The 20,485-nt window shown below is 37.9% G+C and overlaps 1 protein-coding gene across 1 annotated transcript in view; it reads right to left on the bottom strand.

The window, feature by feature from the left end:
* The window catches only part of GLP2R (glucagon like peptide 2 receptor), a 382,306-nt gene that overhangs the window by 35,013 nt on the left and 326,808 nt on the right, over positions 1-20,485 (bottom strand). The window contains exons 10-11 of the mRNA XM_053708546.1: positions 12,834-12,922; positions 2,068-2,206 (exon numbers count right to left, since the gene is read on the bottom strand). Of these exons, the coding sequence (XP_053564521.1) occupies positions 2,068-2,206; positions 12,834-12,922 (228 nt within the window). The remainder of the gene's footprint in view (positions 1-2,067; positions 2,207-12,833; positions 12,923-20,485) is intronic.

Here is a 20,485-nt window from a genome sequence, read left to right as displayed (position 1 = left end):
AAATTACACGTGTAGTGACATTGATAATACAGGGTTACCTTTTGTCTAACCATGGGCAAAGAATGTACAACCTGGTAATACAATTGAATGCTTAAATATTTTAATTAAAGCATCTTAACGTAGCTGAAACTTTTTTTTTTAGAGTACCTAATACTTTTAATGAATAGCTCAGAGAGCAATATTAGCACGCTAATACGCTCATAGGGGCTGAATGGAGCTTGATGCTCACCGGAAACAGCAGTTATGAAGCAACGGTCTAAAGTCTGCTGTTCCATAACTTGTCCGCCTGCTCTGACGCCACGGACATCAATCCGCACGATCCTATACGATCAGGCTGATTGGCTGCAAATCTGCAGGGGGCGACATTGCACAAGCAGTTCACAAGAACTGCTTGTGTAATGATAAATGCCGACAACTAATGCTGTAGGCATTTATCGATGCGCTGCGGACATGATACGCTACATTGTATCATGTCCACTCGCACTTTGGTAAATTGGCCCCATAGTGATGATTTAAGTGTTGCGCTCCAGTGCAATTCAAAATACTGATGTCAAATGTGGAGCTTTTTTTAGACCTAAAGTAAACCATTACTTGACGTGACCATGAGCCAAAACTTTGTTTCGTCCAAAAGATTTGTTTCAAAATTTTTCAAATGTTCAGTTCAGCCGGATTTTGCCCCTGCAGGCATTTAGTTCGGATGAATATTGGATTTGTTACCATTATTTCCAATTGGAAAAGCTACTATAGACAAATAATATTAACAAATATACTACATTATAGTATTTAACAATTAAAATAATCAGTTTTTTTTAATGTTAAAAGAACATACAACTCCTGTATGACTAAAATCCATAATTTAGTCCTTGACCGGCTATCCCTAAATTCAGTCGTTAGTAATAATATATCAGGGTTGGAGAGGGGACGATGGACAAATGAATAGTCAGACCCCCTGTACCTCATTAAAAGCAAAGCAGCTTAATAAACAAATAATATAACTCCTTCCCCCTATCCCTGCACCTTTTTTTGGTGCCAAACAGTGTTAACGAATCAACAAATTGATTTAGTCACGCGATCATTCCTTTTTCATCTGTTTCGTCCAATAATAAATATGGCTGTACGTATATCAAATGACTTGATGAATCAGCAAAATTTGAACGAATTTGCATTTGTCCAAAGCCAGAATGCACATCTTTAACCATTACTATTAATTAGACTTGTGCAGCGCCAAAAAATGTGGTTCTTTTAAATCTTTCAGAATGAATATTCAGGGAAATTTGTTTTCCCGAATATTTGTTTGCTGCACTATTCAGTATTCATTTAGTTTAGAACAAAACAAATACTAAATTTTTATAGAACATTTACATTAGTTTTTATCAAACAAATGTAAATATTCTGAAGCTACAGGTGAAAAAAGATTATGTGTTGCTTTATACTTACAATTTAGCGTGCTGGAGAGCTTTTTAGTTAAAGATTTGAGTTTGTAACGATATGAATGCACATCCCTAATAATTTAACAAAGAACTATATGAAGAATTACACTACTTGCATAACATCAGCTTAGAACTCGAGAGATAGCTAACACGAATTTTATAACGGGAACACTTAGAAGTTTATCAAGTGAGAGATTTAGCGCACACCAGCGCTATCTGACATGCAGATATTAGAATTCCTAAGACTAGTGCTAAAAAATAAGTTTGGACTTGTATAAGAGCCAAAAATAACGCACAATTTTTCTAATCTAGCCCTATATTTTTAGACAATTATTATTCTGTGCAATTTTTTATATGATTTTTAATGATAAAAAGATGAAAGGGACTATATGGAAGCAATTTGTAATAATATTTTTTTTTTACAATTCTTTACATTGTTGAGCACTAGGGTGCAACAATGTCCAACATTGTTACAAATTTTTTTGTAAACACTACTATCATTTAGTACTTAAAACAAATCCACAGGCTTGAGCCTACCTAGGTGTGCTCTTTGACAAAAGATATTGAGAAAATAAAGTAAACACTTCCCAAATACCATTGTAGGTCAGTAAACAAAAAGAATGATGTGACTCATTACCTGAAATGAGCTGAGTGTCAGTTGCAAAAATAGTCGTATGTGTTTATATATTCCCTCCACTTGCTCATCAGTAAAAAAAGAAAACGCAACATCATGTATACCCAGTAATGGAATTAGTACAAGCGTTGCTCTTGTTAGCCTTAAAAAAGAAACGACACAAAAACAAAAATAAAAAACGTTAATCACATAAAACAAAATCAAGTTTCATGCTTTCAAAATCATGTGCACAGTCATTATTTTATCACATAATTACCCCCACATCAGTAGACCACCATTGCAATTCTTCATTGTACAGCTAGATCATTTTTGTAATTTGTATTTTGCCTAAATTGGGGCTGGCAACAAAGTGTAGATATAAACTTAAAGGGATAGTAAAGTCAAATTGAATATACACAAAATAAGAAAAGGAAAAAAGATATTTAAAAACTACTGTCTGACAGAGCAGGAGCGAGCTGCACTTAGTGCTATGGCACGGTCGGGCCGGGCTTTGACTATACAGCTGGCCCGATGCGCTGTTTGAAAAAAACAGACCCGCTCAGAAGATCACAGAGAGCGGGTCTGTAAAACAGCAGGGTTTTTTTTAAAATTCAAAGGGGAAATTTTGTTTTAAAACATTTGCGCTAATATAATGTTATATAATTCTGCACTATGTGCAGAATTATATAACATTATTTTTAATGTTTACTGACACTTTAAGTGTTCCTAACCACATGCATGCTCTCCATTGACATTTTGAGGAACTGCTGTTTTTAAAGACACAGGGGGACTTTGTATCTAGTTCTATATTGATGTATACTTGTATTAGTGAAGCAGTAAATAATTATATTATTTTCATTGGGGGTCTCATGTAATGTTTTGACAATTGGTGTTCTTATTATGTGTTTAATTTATCAACTTTTAGAAGCATCCACTGAAATAAGTGGTTTAATAAATGTTTCTTTTTTGGATTTTAAATCTCACCTTGTCTCTCTGATCTTTCCACCTGAGTGTGTAATATTCTTCATTGATGATTTCATGATTGAGTGCTGGATAAAGGTTTTCTGGTTTATCGCTTTTTATGAATGAATATATATATACATATATATATATATATATATATATATATATATATATATACATACACACACACACACAGTATTTTATAATAAAAAGTACATTATTTTCTAAGTGAAGAAAATTGGAATATGTAACATGCATTTTGCTCATCGGGTTTCATGATTTAGATTTTAAAGTGGTCGGGTTAGCTCACATGAAAACTTAGCAATCTTAAGGTGCATTATTGAAATATTATATATAAAATATTTTAAAAATTAATCAAAAATTATTCAAAATTGTTAAACATACGTTAAAATATATAAATATGTTCTATGGGTTTTTCAGAATATTTTACCATACGTTTAATAGTTTTCATGTGCTCTAACCCAACAGCATTAAAATCTTAATCGCGAAAAACACGATGCTCAAAATGCATATTATACATTCCGATGTTCTTCACATAGTAAAGACTGTAATTTTCATTATTAAATATACTGTATATATGATACTGTTCATTTAAAATATATACCCATGCCTATCTATCTATAAGAATAGATATATAGGCATAGGTTTATACAGAAATGTAAAGAAATATGAATTTACAATAAAAAGGACATTTTCCTGTAAGTGAAGAACATTGGAACGTGAAATATGTACAGTTTATATACAGAAATGCATTTTTTTAAAAATATATATTTTTATCCGACAGTGGTATTGAGAGTATGAGGCCTATTTATCAAGCCTACAAGTGTGCTGCATTCGCCGGCACCAATACGCTTGCCTAACATCGCCTAACATCGCTGCCGCGGACCTGAATATGCTCTCCATATTTAACAAAAAAGCTGTCAAAAAGCGGCGCACCAAGTACGGGGCGATGAGCAGCGGACTCTTGTTAACTGACAGTCATCGATCTCGCTGCTATTCGGCTTTTTCACAGCTTTATTTATATACTGTCACTAAACACTGCCATTATACTAAACTCTTTAACCCCTATCCCGCCGCTCCCGGACCCCGACGCAACTAAATACAGTTATTAACCCCTATTCCTCCTCTCCCGGAGCCCACCGCAACTCTAATAAAGTTATTAACCCCATATCCCTCCTTTCCCGGAGCCCACCGCAACTCTAATAAACTTATTAACCCCTATCCCGCCGCTCCCGGACCCCGCTGCCACCTACATCATGTTATTAACCCCTAATCTACCGCCACCTACACCGCCGCCACCTACATTATGTTATTAACCCCAAATCTGCCACCCCTACACCGCTGCCACCTACTATATGTTATTAACCCCTATCCCGCCGCTCATGGAGCCCACCGCAACTAAATTAAGTTATGAACCCCTAAACCACCAGCCCCCCACATCGCCATAAACTAAATTAACCTATTAACCCCTAAACCTAACTACCCGCTAACTGTACATTAAATATTAACTCATCCCTATCTTATAATACATTTAAACTTACGTTTAGAATTAAATTAAACTATATTAAACTAATAATCAACCTACCCTAACTATTAGACTAAAATTACATTAAACTATATTAAACTATTAATCTACCCTAACTGTTATACTAAAACTACATTAAACTAAAAATTAAATTAACTATATTATATATTTAAAAACCTAACCCTACTCAAATAATTTAAATCTACACTAAACAATTACTAAGTTACAAAAAACTAACAACTAAGTTACAAAAAATAAACACTAAGTTACAAAAATAAATAAATACTAAGTTACACAAAATAAAAAAGAAATTATCAAAAATTTAAACTAATTACACCTAATCTAAGAGCCCTATGAAAATAATAAAGCCCCCCCCCCAAAAAAAAAACCCTAGCCTACAATAAACTACAAATAGCCCTTAAAAGGGCCTTTTGCGGGGCATTGTCCCAAAGAAATCAGCTCTTTTACCTGTAAATAAAAAATACAAATACCCCCCAACAGTAAAACCCACCACCCACACAACCAACCCCCCCAAATAAAAACCTACCTAAAAAAACTAAGCTCCCCATTGCCCTGAAAATGGCATTTGTATGGGCATTGCCCTTAAAGGGGCATTTTGCTCTATTGCAGCCCAAAACCCTAATCTAAAAATAAAACCCACCCAATACACCCTTAAAAAATACTAACATTAACCCCTGAAGATTCACTTACAGTTTTGAAGATCTGACATCCATCCTCCAAGAAGCTGGCAGAAGTCTTCATCCAAGCGGCCGAAGTCTTCATCCAAGCCCGCAGAAGTCTTCACTCAGACGGCATCTTCTATTTTCATCCATCGGGCGTGGAGCGGCTCCATCTTCAAGACATCTGACACGGAGCATCCTCTTCGTTCAACGTCTTCCTTTAAATGACGTCATCCAAGATGGCATCCCTTAGATTCCGATTGGCTGATAGAATTCTATCAGCCAATCGGAATTAAGGTTGAAAAAATCATATTGACTGTTGCAATCAGCCAATAGAATTGAGCTTTCATCCTATTGGCTGATCCAATCAGCCAATAGGATTGAGCTTGCATTCTATTGGCTGATTGGATCATCCAATAGGATGAGAGCTCAATCCTATTGGCTGATTGCAACAGCCAATAGGATTTTTTCAACCTTAATTCCTATTGGCTGATAGAATTCTATCAGCCAATCAGAATCTAAGGAACACTATCTTGGATGACGTCATTTAAAGGAACCTTCATTCGGGAAGAAGACATCAAACGAAGAGGATGCTCCATGTCAGATGTCTTGAAGATGGAGCCACTCCATACCGGATGGATGAAGATAGAAGATGCCGTCTGGATGAAGACTTCTGCGGGCTTGGATGAAGACTTCTGCCGGCTTCTTGGAAGATGGATGTCAGATCTTCAAAACTGTAAGTGAATCTTCAGGGGATAGTGTAAGGTTTTTTTAAGGGTGTATTGGATGGGTTTTATTTTTAGATTAGGGTTTGGGCAGCAATATAGTTAAATGTCCTTTTAAGGGCAATGCCCATACAAATGCCCTTTTCAGGGCAATGGGGAGCTTAGTTTTTTTTAGTTAGGTATTTATTTGGGGGGGTTGGTTGTCTGGGTGGTGGGTTTTACTGTTGGGGGGTATTTGTATTTTTTATTTACAGGTAAAAGAGCGGATTTCTTTGGGGCAATGCTCCGCAAAAGGCCCTTTTAAGGGCTATTTGTAGTTTATTGTAGGCTAGGGTTTTTTTTTATTTTGGGGGGCTTTTTATTTTCATAGGGCCCTTAGATTAGGTTAATTAGTTTAAATCTTTGATAATTTCTTTTTTATTTTGTGTAACTTAGTGTTTATTTTTTTTTTTTGTAACTTAGTGTTTGTTATTTTTTGTAACTTAGTAATTTTTTAGTGTAGATTTAAATTATTTGAGTAGGGTTAGGTGTTTAAATATATAATATTGTTAATTTAATTTGTAGTTTAATGTAATTTGAGTATAATAGTTAGGGTAGATTAATTATTAGTTTAATATCGTTTCATGTAGTTTTAGTATAACAGGTAGGGTAACTTAATTATTAGTTTAATATAGTTTAATTTAAATCTAAAGGTAATTTTAAATTTATTATAAGATAGGGATGAGTTAATATTTAATATAAAGTTAGCGGGTTGTTAGGTTTAGCGGTAAATAGTTTAATTTAGTTTATGGCGATGTGGGGGCTGTCGGTTTAGGGGTTAATAGGTTTAGTAAGTGCTAGTGATGTGGGAGGCCAGGGGTTTCGGGGTTAATACATTTATTTAGTTGCGGTGGGCTCTGGGAGTGGCGGGATAGGGGTTAATAACTTTATGTAGGTGTCGGCGGTGTCGGGGCGGCAGATTAGGGGTTAATAAGTATAATGTAGGTGGCGGCGATGTAGGGGCAGCAGATTAGTGGGTAATAAGTACTATGTAGGTGGCGGCGGTGTCGGGGCAACAGATTAGGGGTTAATAAGTATAATGTAGATGGCGGCGATGTAGGGGGCGGCAGATTAGGGGTGTTTAAACTCGGGGTACATGTTAGGGTGTTAGGTGTAAACGTAACTTTTATTCTCCCCTAGGAATCAATGGGATCGGGCAGCAGCAAACATAAGCTTTCACTGCTTTCAGACTCCCATTGATTCCTATGGCATCCGCTGCCTCCAGGGCGGCAGATTAAAAACCTGTTACGCTGGGCCGGAATAGTGGTGAGCGTATCTGGTAGATATTTGTTAACTTGCAAAAGTAGTCAGATAGTGCCGAATTTGCATTCAGAACATCTGTAGTGATGTAAGCATCGATCTGTGTCAGACTGAGACCAGCGGATTGTATGTTACGTCACAGATTTCAACTTTTGCCGGTCTGTAGGCTTTGAAAACTAAGGGGAATCAAGCTCGCCACAATTACGCTGCGGAATTCCAGCGTATTTGCAGTTGATTGATTGATAAATATCCCTCTAAAACTGTACTTTTCAATGTTAGATTTAGAGTTCTGCGGCCAAAGGGGTGCGTTAGCTACGCGTGCTTTTTTTCTCCCGCACCTTTTAAATACCGCTGGTATTTAGAGTTCACAGAATGGCTGCGTTAGGCAACAAAAAAGGGAGCGTACAGGCATATTTACCGCCACTGAAACTCTAGATACCAGCGTTGCTTACGGACGCGGCCAGCTTCAAAAACGTGCTCGTGCACGATTCCCCCATAGAAAACAATGGGGCTGTTTGAGCTGAAAAAAAACCTAACACCTGCAAAAAAAGCAGCGTTCAGCTCCTAACGCAGCCCCATTGTTTGCTATGCAGAAACACTTCCTAAGTCTGCACCTAACACCCTAACATGAACCCCGAGTCTAAACACCCCTAACCTTACACTTATTAACCCCTAATCTGCCGCCCCTGCTATCGCTGACCCCTGCATATTATTATTAACCCCTAATCTGCCGCTCCGTACACCACCGCAAGCTACATTATAGCTATGTACCCCTAATCTGCTGCGCCTAACACCGCCGACCCCTATATTATATTTATTAACCCCTAATCTGCCCCCCTCAACGTCGCCACCACCTACCTACACTTATTAACCCCTAATCTGCCGACCGGACCGCACCACTACTATAATAAAGTTATTAACTCCTAATCCGCCTCACTCCCGCCTCAATAACCCTATAATAAATAGTATTAACCCCTAATCTGCCCTCCCTAACATCGCCGACACCTAACTTCAAGTATTAACCCCTAATCTGCCGATCGGAGCTCACCGCTACTCTAATAATTTTTTTAACCCCTAAAGCTAATTCTAACCCTAACCCTAACACCCCCCTAAGTTAAATATAAATATATTCTAACGAAATAAATTAACTCTTATTAAATAAATTATTCCTATTTAAATCTAAATACTTACCTGTAAAATAAACCTTAATATAGCTACAATATAAATAATAATTATATTGTAGCTATTTTAGGATTAATATTTATTTTACAGGCAACTTTGTAATTATTTTAACACGGTACAATAGCTATTAAATAGTTAATAACTATTTAATAGTTACCTAGTTAAAATAATTACAAAATTACCTGTAAAATAAATCCTAACCTAAGTTACAATTAAACCTAACACTACACTATCATTAAATTAATTAAATAAACTACCTACAATTATCTACAATTAAACCTAACACTACACTATCAATACATTAATTAAATAAAATACCTACAAATAAATACAATTAAATAAACTAACTAAAGTACAAAAAATAAAAAAGAACAAAGTTACAGAAAATAAAAAAATATTTACAAACATTAGAAAAATATTACAACAATTTTAAACTAATTACACCTACTCTAAGCCCCCTAATAAAATAACAAAGACCCCCAAAATAAAAAAATGCCCTACCCTATTCTAAAATTAAAATAGAAAAGCTCTTTTACCTTACCAGCCCTGAAAAGGGCCTTTTGCGGGGCATGCCCCAAAGAATTCAGCTCTTTTGCCTGTAAAAAAAAAACATACAATACCCCCCCAACATTACAACCCACCACCCACATACCCCTAATCTAACCCAAACCCCCCTTAAATAAATCTAACACTAAGCCCCTGAAGATCTCCCTACCTTGTCTTCACCTCACCGGGTCCCGATCTGTCCAGAAGAGCCTCCGATGTCTTGATCCAAGCCCAAGCGGGGGGCTGAAGAATGACGTCCATCCTCGGGCTGAAGTCTGGATCCAAGCGGCAGGCTGAAGAAATCCATCATCGGGCTGAAGTCTTGATCCAATCGGGCGCTGAAGAAGTCCATAATCGGGATGAAGTCTATGAAGCAGCATCTTCAATCTTCTTTCTTCCGGAGCCATCTTCTTCCAGCCGACGCGGAACATCCTCTTATACCGACGCCTACTCGCCGAATGACGGTTCCTTTAAATGACGTCATCCAAGATGGCGTCCGTTGAATCTTAGGGGTTAATAAGTGTAGGTAGGTAGCGGCGACGTTGGGGGCGGCATATTAGGGGTTAATAAATATAATATAGGGGTCGGCGGTGTTAGGGGCAGCAGATTAGGGGTTCATAGGGATAACGTAGGTGGCAGCGGTGTGCGGTCGGCAGATTAGGGGTTAAAACATTTTAATAGAGTGGCGGCGATGTGGTGGGACCTCGGTTTAGGGGTACATAGGTAGGTTATGGGTGTTAGTGTACTTTAGAGCACAGTAGTTAAGAGCTTTATAAACCGGCGTTAGCCCAGAAAGCTATTAACTACTGACTTTTTTCTGCGGCTGGAGTTTTGTTGTTAGATTTCTAACGCTCACTTCAGCCACGACTCTAAATACCGGCGTTAGAAAGATCCCATTGAAAAGATAGGATACGCAATTGACGTAAGGGGATCTGCGGTATGGAAAAGTCGCGGCTGGAAAGTGAGCGTTAGACCCTTTCCTGACTGACTCCAAATACCAGAGGGCGGTAAAAACCAGCGTTAGGAGCCTCTAACACTGGTTTTGACGGCTACCGCCCAACTCTAAATCTAGCCGTTATACTTTTGCAATAAGAATAACATGAGAACGATGATAATTCAATAATAAAAGTAAACTGAAAACATTTTTAAAATTGTATTGTCTATCTGAATCATGAAAGAAAAATGTGGGATTCGTGTGCCTTTAAGTCTCTCTCATTCAGCTAGATTACGAGTTTTGAGCGATATAGGGAAATTAACGACCGTCACAAAAGCGGCGGTATTTCGCCTCCCTATAGCGCTGCTATTACAGGTTTTGAAAAACCCGGCTTGTGCGGGCGATATGGTGGCGTTGAACTCCATACCTCACCCAAATACAAGCAGTATTTTGACGTGCTCATGCACGATTTCCCCCTAGACATCAATGGGGAGAGTCAGCTAAAAAAAGCCTAACACCTGCGATCGTGGAAACAAAAGCTCTGTAATGCAGCCTCATTGATGTCTATGGGGAAAGAAAACTGTAAGTGGATCGTCGGGGGTTAGTGTTAGGGTCTTTTAAGGGTTTATTGGGTGGGTTTTATTTTTAGCTTAGGGTTTGGGCACCGTAAAATAGCTAAATGCCCTTTTAAGGGCAATGCCCATCGAAATGCCCTTTGCAGGGCAATGGTTAACTTAGGTTTATTTAGATAGAATTTTATTTGGGGGGTTTGGTTGTGTGGGTAGTGGGTTTTACTGTTGGGGGGTTGTTTGTATTTTTTTCACAGGTAAAAGAGATGATTTCTTTGGGGCAATGCCCCGCAAAAGGCCCTTTTAAGGGCTATTGGCAGTTTAGTGTAAGATAGTTTTTTTTTTTATTTTGGGCGGGTTTTTTATTTTGATAGGGCTATTAGATTAGGAGTCATTTGTTTTTATTTTGGATAATTTCATTTTTTATTTTGTGTAATTTAGTGTTTATTTTTTTGTTGTAATTTAGATAATTTTATTTGATTCATTTATTTTTTTTATTTTATTGTAATGTTAGGTTTTAGTGTAAGGCAGGTTAGGTTTTATTTTACAGGTAACTTTGTATTTGTTTTAACTAGGTAGTTAGTAAATAGTTAATAACTATTTACTTACTAGTCTACCTAGCTAAAATAAATACAAACTTAACTGTGAAATAAAAATAAAACCTAAGCTAGCTACAATGTAATTATTAGTTATTGTGTAGCTAGTTTAGGTTTTATTTTACAGGTAAGTTTGTATTTAGTTTTAAATAGGTTATTTAGGTAATAATTGTAAGTTTTATTTAGATTTATTTTAATTATATTTAAATCAGGGGGTGTTAGGGTTAGGGTTACGTTAGGGTTAGATTTAGGCTTAGGGTTACGTTAGGGTTAGGTTTAGGGGTTAAACAATATATATATTTCTGATATTCTTTCTCAGTGTAAACATCCTTTGCAGTCCATGCGGCCCATTTATCAAGTGTCGGGCAGACATGATCCGCTGTAGCGGATCATGTCCGCCTGACATCGCTAAATGTCGACAGCATACGCTGTTGGCATTTAACATTGCACAAGAATTACTAGTAAAATGCCGCCCCCTGCACATTCGAGACCAGGGGGTGTCACTCATCCCGATCAGTGCTTTTTAACTTACAGTATGTTTCCAGCGGGCCTCATGGCTCACGCAGAAACTGCTGCATTCGCAGCTTGATAATTCGGCCCCCATGCATGGGATTTATCTTTATGTACAGAAAAAGAATTTTAGTCAGTATTATCAACTGATCTTTCCATATTAATGCAAACCACTGGAAACATCCTAAAATTTGCCGCTATATCAATTGTGGAATAAAGGTTTTATGAAGAGTTACATTTGTGTAAGGGGATGCATCATTACACACTGATATCATGGGTATCTGTACGTCTTTTGGTTATTATTTTTAGCGCAATGAATATCGGTTTCGACATAAATCACCACCACCATCATCGGGGTTTGCGTGCAAGAAGTTTTTTTTTCTATTGACTTCTATGGGGAATACGTTAACGTGGAAGCGACATTCTAAGGTTGGCTTTTTACATGAATTGGGTTAGCAGTGCGAAAACAGTTTACTTTCAACTCATAATATGAGCGAAACCCAATGCACACACACTTCTAGGTTCCTTCTAGCGCAGTTAACGCTTGCGCACAAGCTTTAAATAATGCTCCACATGTAATCTGACCCACAATAAATTACCACCAATATTACCATCACAACTGTTACTATCATAAGACACATCCAGTACCAATGGCATCACGAATCATCACCACAACCAACATCATAAACCTTCACCGGTCTCATTACCACTACTATCATAATATTCTACCAATATCACCACCATCAAAAATAACCAAATCTATAATCAGCACAACTGCCATCATACAACCTCACTGCCATTATTATATATCACCACACTACTACTAAACCAACACCATTATCAACTTATGTCATCATTAAATCTCCCTCATCACGAACATCATTATGAATTAGCACTTGTGTCAAGAAAATTCCACCATCATTTCAATCAATAATACCAAACGACATTTTTGCTATCGCTACCAGTTAGATCATAAAATATCAGCAAAACATTCAATATCTTCATCATCCCCTGTATTAGTCTACATTATCCTTATACTCATCATACTGTAACCACGAGAACTATAAATTATCACCACTAATATAATCACCATCAGTTGACATTATTACAGACAGGAATATAATATGTGCACTTTCGTTGAGAATTTAAAATGAAAATTTGCGAGATGTAAAAAAAAAAAATAATCGTCTTCTTCTCAAGATTTTTGTAGTTATTTTATTTATTGATATTTTTTTTTTACCTGCATTTATAATCTGTAAATTTCATCTGCTGGGCTTTCAGTTTGGATTGTAAAAGTTTCAAAATCTTGAGAAATATGAAAAAGTTTATCTGCAAAAGACAACATCATTTTGTGCAGTGAGATAAATAAAAGCAGATTTTATACATTATCATTGTATCATTATTGTGAGAAATATTACTACAATGAAAAGATGTTCTGCCAATTTCTTCAAGCTTGCGAGATTAACTGAACAAAATAGCATCTGTCACATCCCTCTGTTTGTGTAAGTCCTGAGTAGGTGTGTTCCTGGCAAGCCTAGTACCCTACTCTCCGTGATCAATAGCTGATTATAAATATCAAGGGGCAAGAGTTGTTGAGAAGGAATTATTGTTACCCTGGCTTCCAAGAAAATATTAAGTGTTTCTGCAAGAAAAAGATATATCAGCAATAAAGGGACATTAAAATAATATGTATGTATATATAGCAGTGACATATTTGGCGTATTTAGGGTTTGTGCTGCCCTAGGCACTCAAAATGCTGCTGCCCCTCTCCTAAGATTGTATGCCTTATTTGCCCATAATATTTTACAGTAAGGGAGTAATGTGAATTTTTTTTATGGCATTTCCAAACTAAATGTTCTCACACACACAGTCACAAACACACACAGACAGAGGCGTAACTAGAAACCACAGGGCTCAGGTGCAAGAATCTAAGAAGGGCCCCTCTACCCCCCCACCACAAAAAAAGGTGAATTTGATACATATCTTTTTGTTTTATTTAACACACAGAAAAAAAAAGTCAATCAGATTACATGTTTGCAAAAGGAGGTACCCTGTGCCCACAGTCTGTGAGATGGTCTGACCCCCTATTACTCTATATAGTGACACTGTTTAACACACTAGTACTGTATATAGTGAGTTAGTGACACAGTCTGTAATCTGCCGGTGAGATGGCTGGCCTGACCCTACCCAGTACTTTATAAAGTGACCACAGTAGTCTGTGACATGGTCCAGCCCCCCCCCCCCCGTACTGTATATAGTGGTACTGTATAGTGACACTGTTTACCCGACACACCCCCATGCTGTAGTAATAAGGTCTATAATTTGCTGGTTCCACAAACATACACACACACATACATGCATAAATACACACACAGTCACATACATACACACACTTATACATGCATAAATAAACACACAGTCACATACATACACACATACACACACACATACATGCATAAATACACACACAGTCACATACATACACACACGCATACATGCATAAATACACACGCAGTCACATACACACACACACACATACATGCATAAATACACACACAGTCACATACATACACACATACACACACATACATGCATAAATACACACACAGTCACATACACACACACACACGCATACATGCATAAATACACACGCAGTCACAAACATACACACACGCATACATGCATAAATACACACGCAGTCACATACATACACACACACATACATGCATAAATACACACACAGTCACATACATACACACATACACACACACACACACACACATAAACACCAATGGGTAAAACAGAAAGACTAACCCCTGTAGACAGAGACACTAGTGAAGCATCATGTCACACTCACATGATATCAGTGCAGGCAGTGGCAGGTCAACATTTTTTATTTGAAAAAAAACTTTTATTTTTTATTTTTGAAGCTGGGCCCACACCCACAGGGGCCAAGTCACAGTTGTGACTTCTGCACCCCCTGTAGTTTCGCCCCTGCACACAGAGTTATACACATAAATGCGCATGTGCACACACACACACACACACACACACATATATATATATATATATATATATATATATATATATATATACACACACACACACACACAGATATATATATATACACACACACACACATATACACACACAGACATACACACACATCTATCAATTGCTGCAATATACAGAAAAAAACAAACACAGATTAAAGGTTAGCTAGCTGAATAGCAGAAATGTTCAGAGCTAAATCTAAACTGTAAGCTCCATATGGGCTGTCTCTTATTATATCCCCTTTGAATTTAAGCTCTTTGGGCAAATCTCCCAATATATACCTGTATAATACTTCTAAAATAACTGTTTGCTTCTTACAAATATAGCAACAAAAAATTGCTGACCCCTCCCAGTCTGCTGCCCTACGCAAGTGCCTTGTTTGCCTGGGCTTAAATACGCTCTGATATGTACAATATAAGTGAGTGTGTGTGTTAAATGATTAGTGTTTCCTCTTAGATTACATTTTGTTAGCAGCCTAGCAGTGAAAGTTAATTAGGGAACCACACCCTGCAGTTAACAAACACTACACAATGTAGACTGCAAGGTATAGTTCACTTATTAACTGTTTTACTGCTGGGATACTCACAAAGGCCATGATATTCATATAACTCTCAATATTTCTGCTCAGGTGAGATATTCTAAATTGATTTTTCTTCCATCACTGCATGATCCCTAGTGAAATTTTCAAAAGGCAGATTTTTCTTTACTTCTCCAAGGGGCATTCCCTGCATTTCTGTATGTGAAGGAGAGACAAGCCCAGAGCAATATAGCATTGCATGACTTGAGAGTTCTGTTGCATTTACACTTTAAGCTTTCTATTTTATATCACTTTACACTTCAGATTAAATGTTATGACATTTAAACTCTGCACTTTCTATTTTGTACTTTATTTTGTATACAGCAGTGTACACAATTCTGATTATAGTGCTGACTTCACAGGGGCAGAACTCATTGAATTTTCTAAGGCCTAGATTTGGAGTTTGGCGTTAGCCGTGAAAACCAGCGTTAGAGGCTCCTAACGCTGGTTTTAGGCTACCTCCGGTATTTGGAGTCACTCAAAATAGGGTCTAACGCTCACTTTTCAGCCGCGACTTTTCCATACCGCAGATCCCCTTACGTAAATTGCGTATCCTATCTTTTCAATGGGATTTTTCTAACTCCGGTATTTAGAGTCGTGTCTGAAGTGAGCGTTAGACATCTAACGACAAAACTCCAGCCGCAGGAAAAAAGTCAGTAGTTAAGAGCTTTCTGGGCTAACGCCGGTTTATAAAGCTCTTAACTACTGTACTCTAAAGTACACTAACACCCATAAACTACCTATGTACCCCTAAACCGAGGTCCCCCCACATCGCCGACACTCTATTAAATTTTTTAACCCCTAATCTGCCGACCGCCACCTACTTTATACTTATGTACCCCTAATCTGCTGCCCCTAACACCGCCGACCCCTATATTATATTTATTAACCCCTAATCTGCCCCCCACAACGTCGCCGCCAGCTACCTACACTTATTAACCCCTAATCTGCCGACCGCAAAGTGCCGCCACCTATGTTATCCTTATGTACCCCTAATCTGCTGCCCCTAACACCGCCGACCCCTATATTATATTTATTAACCCCTAATCTGCCCCCCTCAACAGTGCCTCCACCTGCCTACACTTATTAACCCCTAATCTGCCGAGCGGACCGCACCGCTACTATAATAAAGTTATTAACCCCTAATCCGCCTCACTAACCCTATAATAAATAGTATTAACCCCTAATCTGCCCTCCCTAACATCGCCGACACCTAACTTCAATTATTAACCGCTAATCTGCCGACTGGAGCTCACCGCTATTCTAATAAATGTATTAACCCCTAAAGCTAAGTCTAACCCTAAAAATAACACCCCCCTAAATTAAATATAATTTTAATCTAACGAAATTAATTAACTCTTATTAAATAAATTATTCCTATTTAAAGCTAAATACTTACCTGTAAAATAAATCCTAATATAGCTACAATATAAATTATAATTATATTATAGCTATTTTAGGATTAATATTTATTTTACAGGCAACTTTGTAATTATTTTAACCATGTACAATAGCTATTAAATAGTTAAGAACTATTTAATAGTTACCTAGTTAAAATAATTACAAAATTACCTGTAAAATAAATCCTAACCTAAGTTACAATTAAACCTAACACTACACTATCAATAAATAAATTAAATACAATTCCTACAAATAACTACAATGAAATAAACTAACTAAAGTACAAAAAATAAAAAAGAACTAAGTTACAAAAAATAAAAAAATATTTACAAACATAAGAAAAATATTACAACAATTTTAAACTAATTACACCTACTCTAAGCCCCCTAATAAAATAACAAAGACCCCCAAAATAAAAAATGCCCTACCCTATTCTAAATTACTAAAGTTCAAAGCTCTTTTACCTTACCAGCCCTGAACAGGGCCCTTTGCGGGGCATGCCCCAAGAAGTTCAGCTCTTTTGCCTGTAAAAAAAAACATACAATACCCCCCCCCCAACATTACAACCCACCACCCACATACCCCTAATCTAACCCAAACCCCCCTTAAGTAAACCTAACACTAAGCCCCTGAAGATCATCCTACCTTGTCTTCACCTCACCAGGTATCACCGATCCGTCCTGGCTCCAAAATCTTCATCCAACCCAAGCGGGGGCTGGCGATCCATCATCCGGTGGCTGAAGAGGTCCAGAAGAGGCTCCAAAGTCTTCATCCTATCCGGGAAGAAGAGGCAATCCGGACCGGCAACCATCTTGATCCAAGTGGCATCTTCTATCTTCATCCGATGACGACCGGCTCCATCCTGAAGACCTCCACCGCGGACCCATCTTCTTCCGGCGACGTCCAACTGAAGAATGACGGTTCCTTTAAGGGACGTCATCCAAGATGGCGTCCCTCGAATTCCGATTGGCTGATAGGATTCTATCAGCCAATCGGTATTAAGGTAGGAATATTCTGATTGGCTGATGGAATCAGCCAATCAGAATCAAGTTCAATCCGATTGGCTGATCCAATCAGCCAATCAGATTGAGCTTGCATTCTATTGGCTGATCGGAACAGCCAATAGAATGCAAGCTCAATCTGATTGGCTGATTGGATCAGCCAATCGGATTGAACTTGATTCTGATTGGCTGATTCCATCAGCCAATCAGAATATTCCTACCTTAATTCCGATTGGCTGATAGAATCCTATCAGCCAATCGGAATTCGAGGGACGCCATCTTGGATGACATCATTTAAAGGAACCGTCATTCGTCGTTCAGTCATCGGCCAGGATGGATGTTCCGCGTCGGAGGTCTTCAGGATCCTGCCGCTCCGCTCCGGATGGATGACCATGGAAGATCCCGCTTGGATGAAGACTTCAATCGGATGGAAGACCTTTTCTGCCCCGCTTGGATGAAGACTTCAGCCGGATCATGGACTTCTTCAGCCCCCCGCTTGGGCTTGGATCAGGACATCGGAGGAGCTCTTCTGGATCGATCGGTGAACCTGGTATGGTGAAGATAAGGTAGGAAGATCTTCAGGGGCTTAGTGTTAGATTTATTTAAGGGGGGTTTGGGTTAGATTAGGGGTATGTGGGTGGTGGGTTGTAATGTTGGGGGGGTATTGTATGTTTTTTTTTACAGGCAAAAGAGATGAACTTCTTGGGGCATGCCCCGCAAAGGGCCCTGTTCAGGGCTGGTAAGGTAAAAGAGCTTTGAACTTTAGTAATTTAGAATAGGGTAGGGCATTTTTTTATTTTGGGGGGCTTTGTTATTTTATTAGGGGGCTTAGAGTAGGTGTAATTAGTTTAAAATTGTTGTAATATTTTTCTTACATTTGTAAATATTTTTGTATTTTTTGTAACTTAGTTCTTTTTTATTTTTTGTACTTTAAATAGTTTATTTCATTGTAGTTATTTGTAGGTATTGTATTTAATTTATTTATTGATAGTGTAGTGTTAGGTTTAATTGTAGATAATTATAGGTAGTTTATTTAATTAATTTATTGCTAGTGTAGTGTTAGGTTTAATTGTAACTTAGGTTAGGATTTATTTTACAGGTAATTTTGTAATTATTTTAACTATTTTAGCTATTAAATAGTTTTTAACTATTTAATAGCTATTGTACCTGGTTAAAATAAATACAAAGTTACCTGTAAAATAAATATTAATCCTAAAATAGCTATAATATAATTATAATTTATATTGTAGCTATATTAGGATTTATTTTACAGTTAAGTATTTAGCTTTAAATAGGAATAATTTATTTAATAAGAGTTAATTAATTTCGTTAGATTAAAATTATATTTAATTTAGGGGGGGTGTTAGTGTTAGGGTTAGACTTAGCTTTAGGGGTTAATACATTTATTAGAATAGCGGTGAGCACCAGTCGGCAGATTAGGGGTTAATAATTGAAGTTAGGTGTCGGCGATGTTAGGGAGGGCAGATTAGGGGTTAATACTATTTATTATAGGGTTAGTGAGGCGGATTAGGGGTTAATAACTTTATTATAGTAGCGCTCAGGTCCGGTCGGCAGATTAGGGGTTAATAAGTGTAGGCAGGTGGAGGCGACGTTGTGGGGGGCAGATTAGGGGTTAATAAATATAATATAGGGGTCGGCGATGTTAGGGCAGCAGATTAGGGGTACATAGGGATAATGTAAGTAGCGGCGGTTTACGGAGCGGCAGATTAGGGGTTAATAATAATATGCAGGGGTCAGCGATAGCGGGGGCGGCAGATTAGGGGTTAATAAGTGTAAGGTTAGGGGTGTTTAGATTCGGGGTACATGTTAGAGTGTTAGGTGCAGACGTAGGAAGTGTTTCCGCATAGCAAACAATGGGGCTGCGTTAGGAGCTGAACGCGGCTTTTTTGCAGGTGTTAGGTTTTTTTTCAGCTCAAACAGCCCCATTGTTTTTTATGGGGGAATCGTGCACGAGCACGTTTTTGAGGCTGGCCGCTTGCGTAAGCAACTCTGGTATCGAGAGTTGAAGCTGCGTTAAATATGCTCTACGCTCCTTTTTTGGAGCCTAACGCAGCCTTTATGTGGACTCTCAATACCAGAGTTATTTTTATGGTGCGGCCAGAAAAAAGCCGGCGTTAGCTACGCGGGTCGTTACCGACAAAACTCCAAATCTAGGCCTAAGAAAAGGGAAGGAACCTGGAAATCCCAGAGAGATGAAAGATACCTTTTCAATCGGCTAGATTATGAGTTTTGCGGTAAGGTGAAAAAGCAACGTTAACAGGTCCTAACGCTGCTTTTTAACCCCAGCTGATATTACAAGTCTTGCAGGTATAGGTGTACCGCACACTTTTCTGGCCTTACCACAAACCAACTTACGTAAATTTCGTAAAGGCTTTTTTCTATGGGACTTCCATAGCGCCGGTATTACGAGTTTGTCCTGTTATGAGTTTTACACTACAGAGCCGTAGCATAAAACTCATAACTAAAGTGCTAAAAAGTACACTAAAACCCATAAACTACCTATTATCCCCTAAACCAAGGCCCTCCCGCATTGCAAACACTAAAATAAAATTATTAACCCCTAATCTGCCGCTCCCGTCATCGCCGCCACTAGAATAAACAAATTAACCCCTAAACCGCTGCACTCCCGCCTCACAAACACTAGTTACATATTATTAACCCCTAATCTGCCGCCCCTAACACCGCCGCCACCTACATTATACTTATTAACCCCTAATCTGCCGTCCCCAATGTCACCGCCACTATTTTAAATTTATTAACCATTTAACCCTAACACCCCCTAACTTAAATATAATTAAAATAAATCTAAATAAAATTACTATCATTACCTAAATAATT

This window comes from Bombina bombina, chromosome 1 (genome assembly GCF_027579735.1).
Source record: "Bombina bombina isolate aBomBom1 chromosome 1, aBomBom1.pri, whole genome shotgun sequence".
Taxonomy (NCBI): Eukaryota; Metazoa; Chordata; class Amphibia; order Anura; family Bombinatoridae; genus Bombina; species Bombina bombina.
The sequence above is the reverse complement of the archived record's forward strand: the minus strand, read 5'-3'. Positions and strand labels throughout refer to the sequence as shown.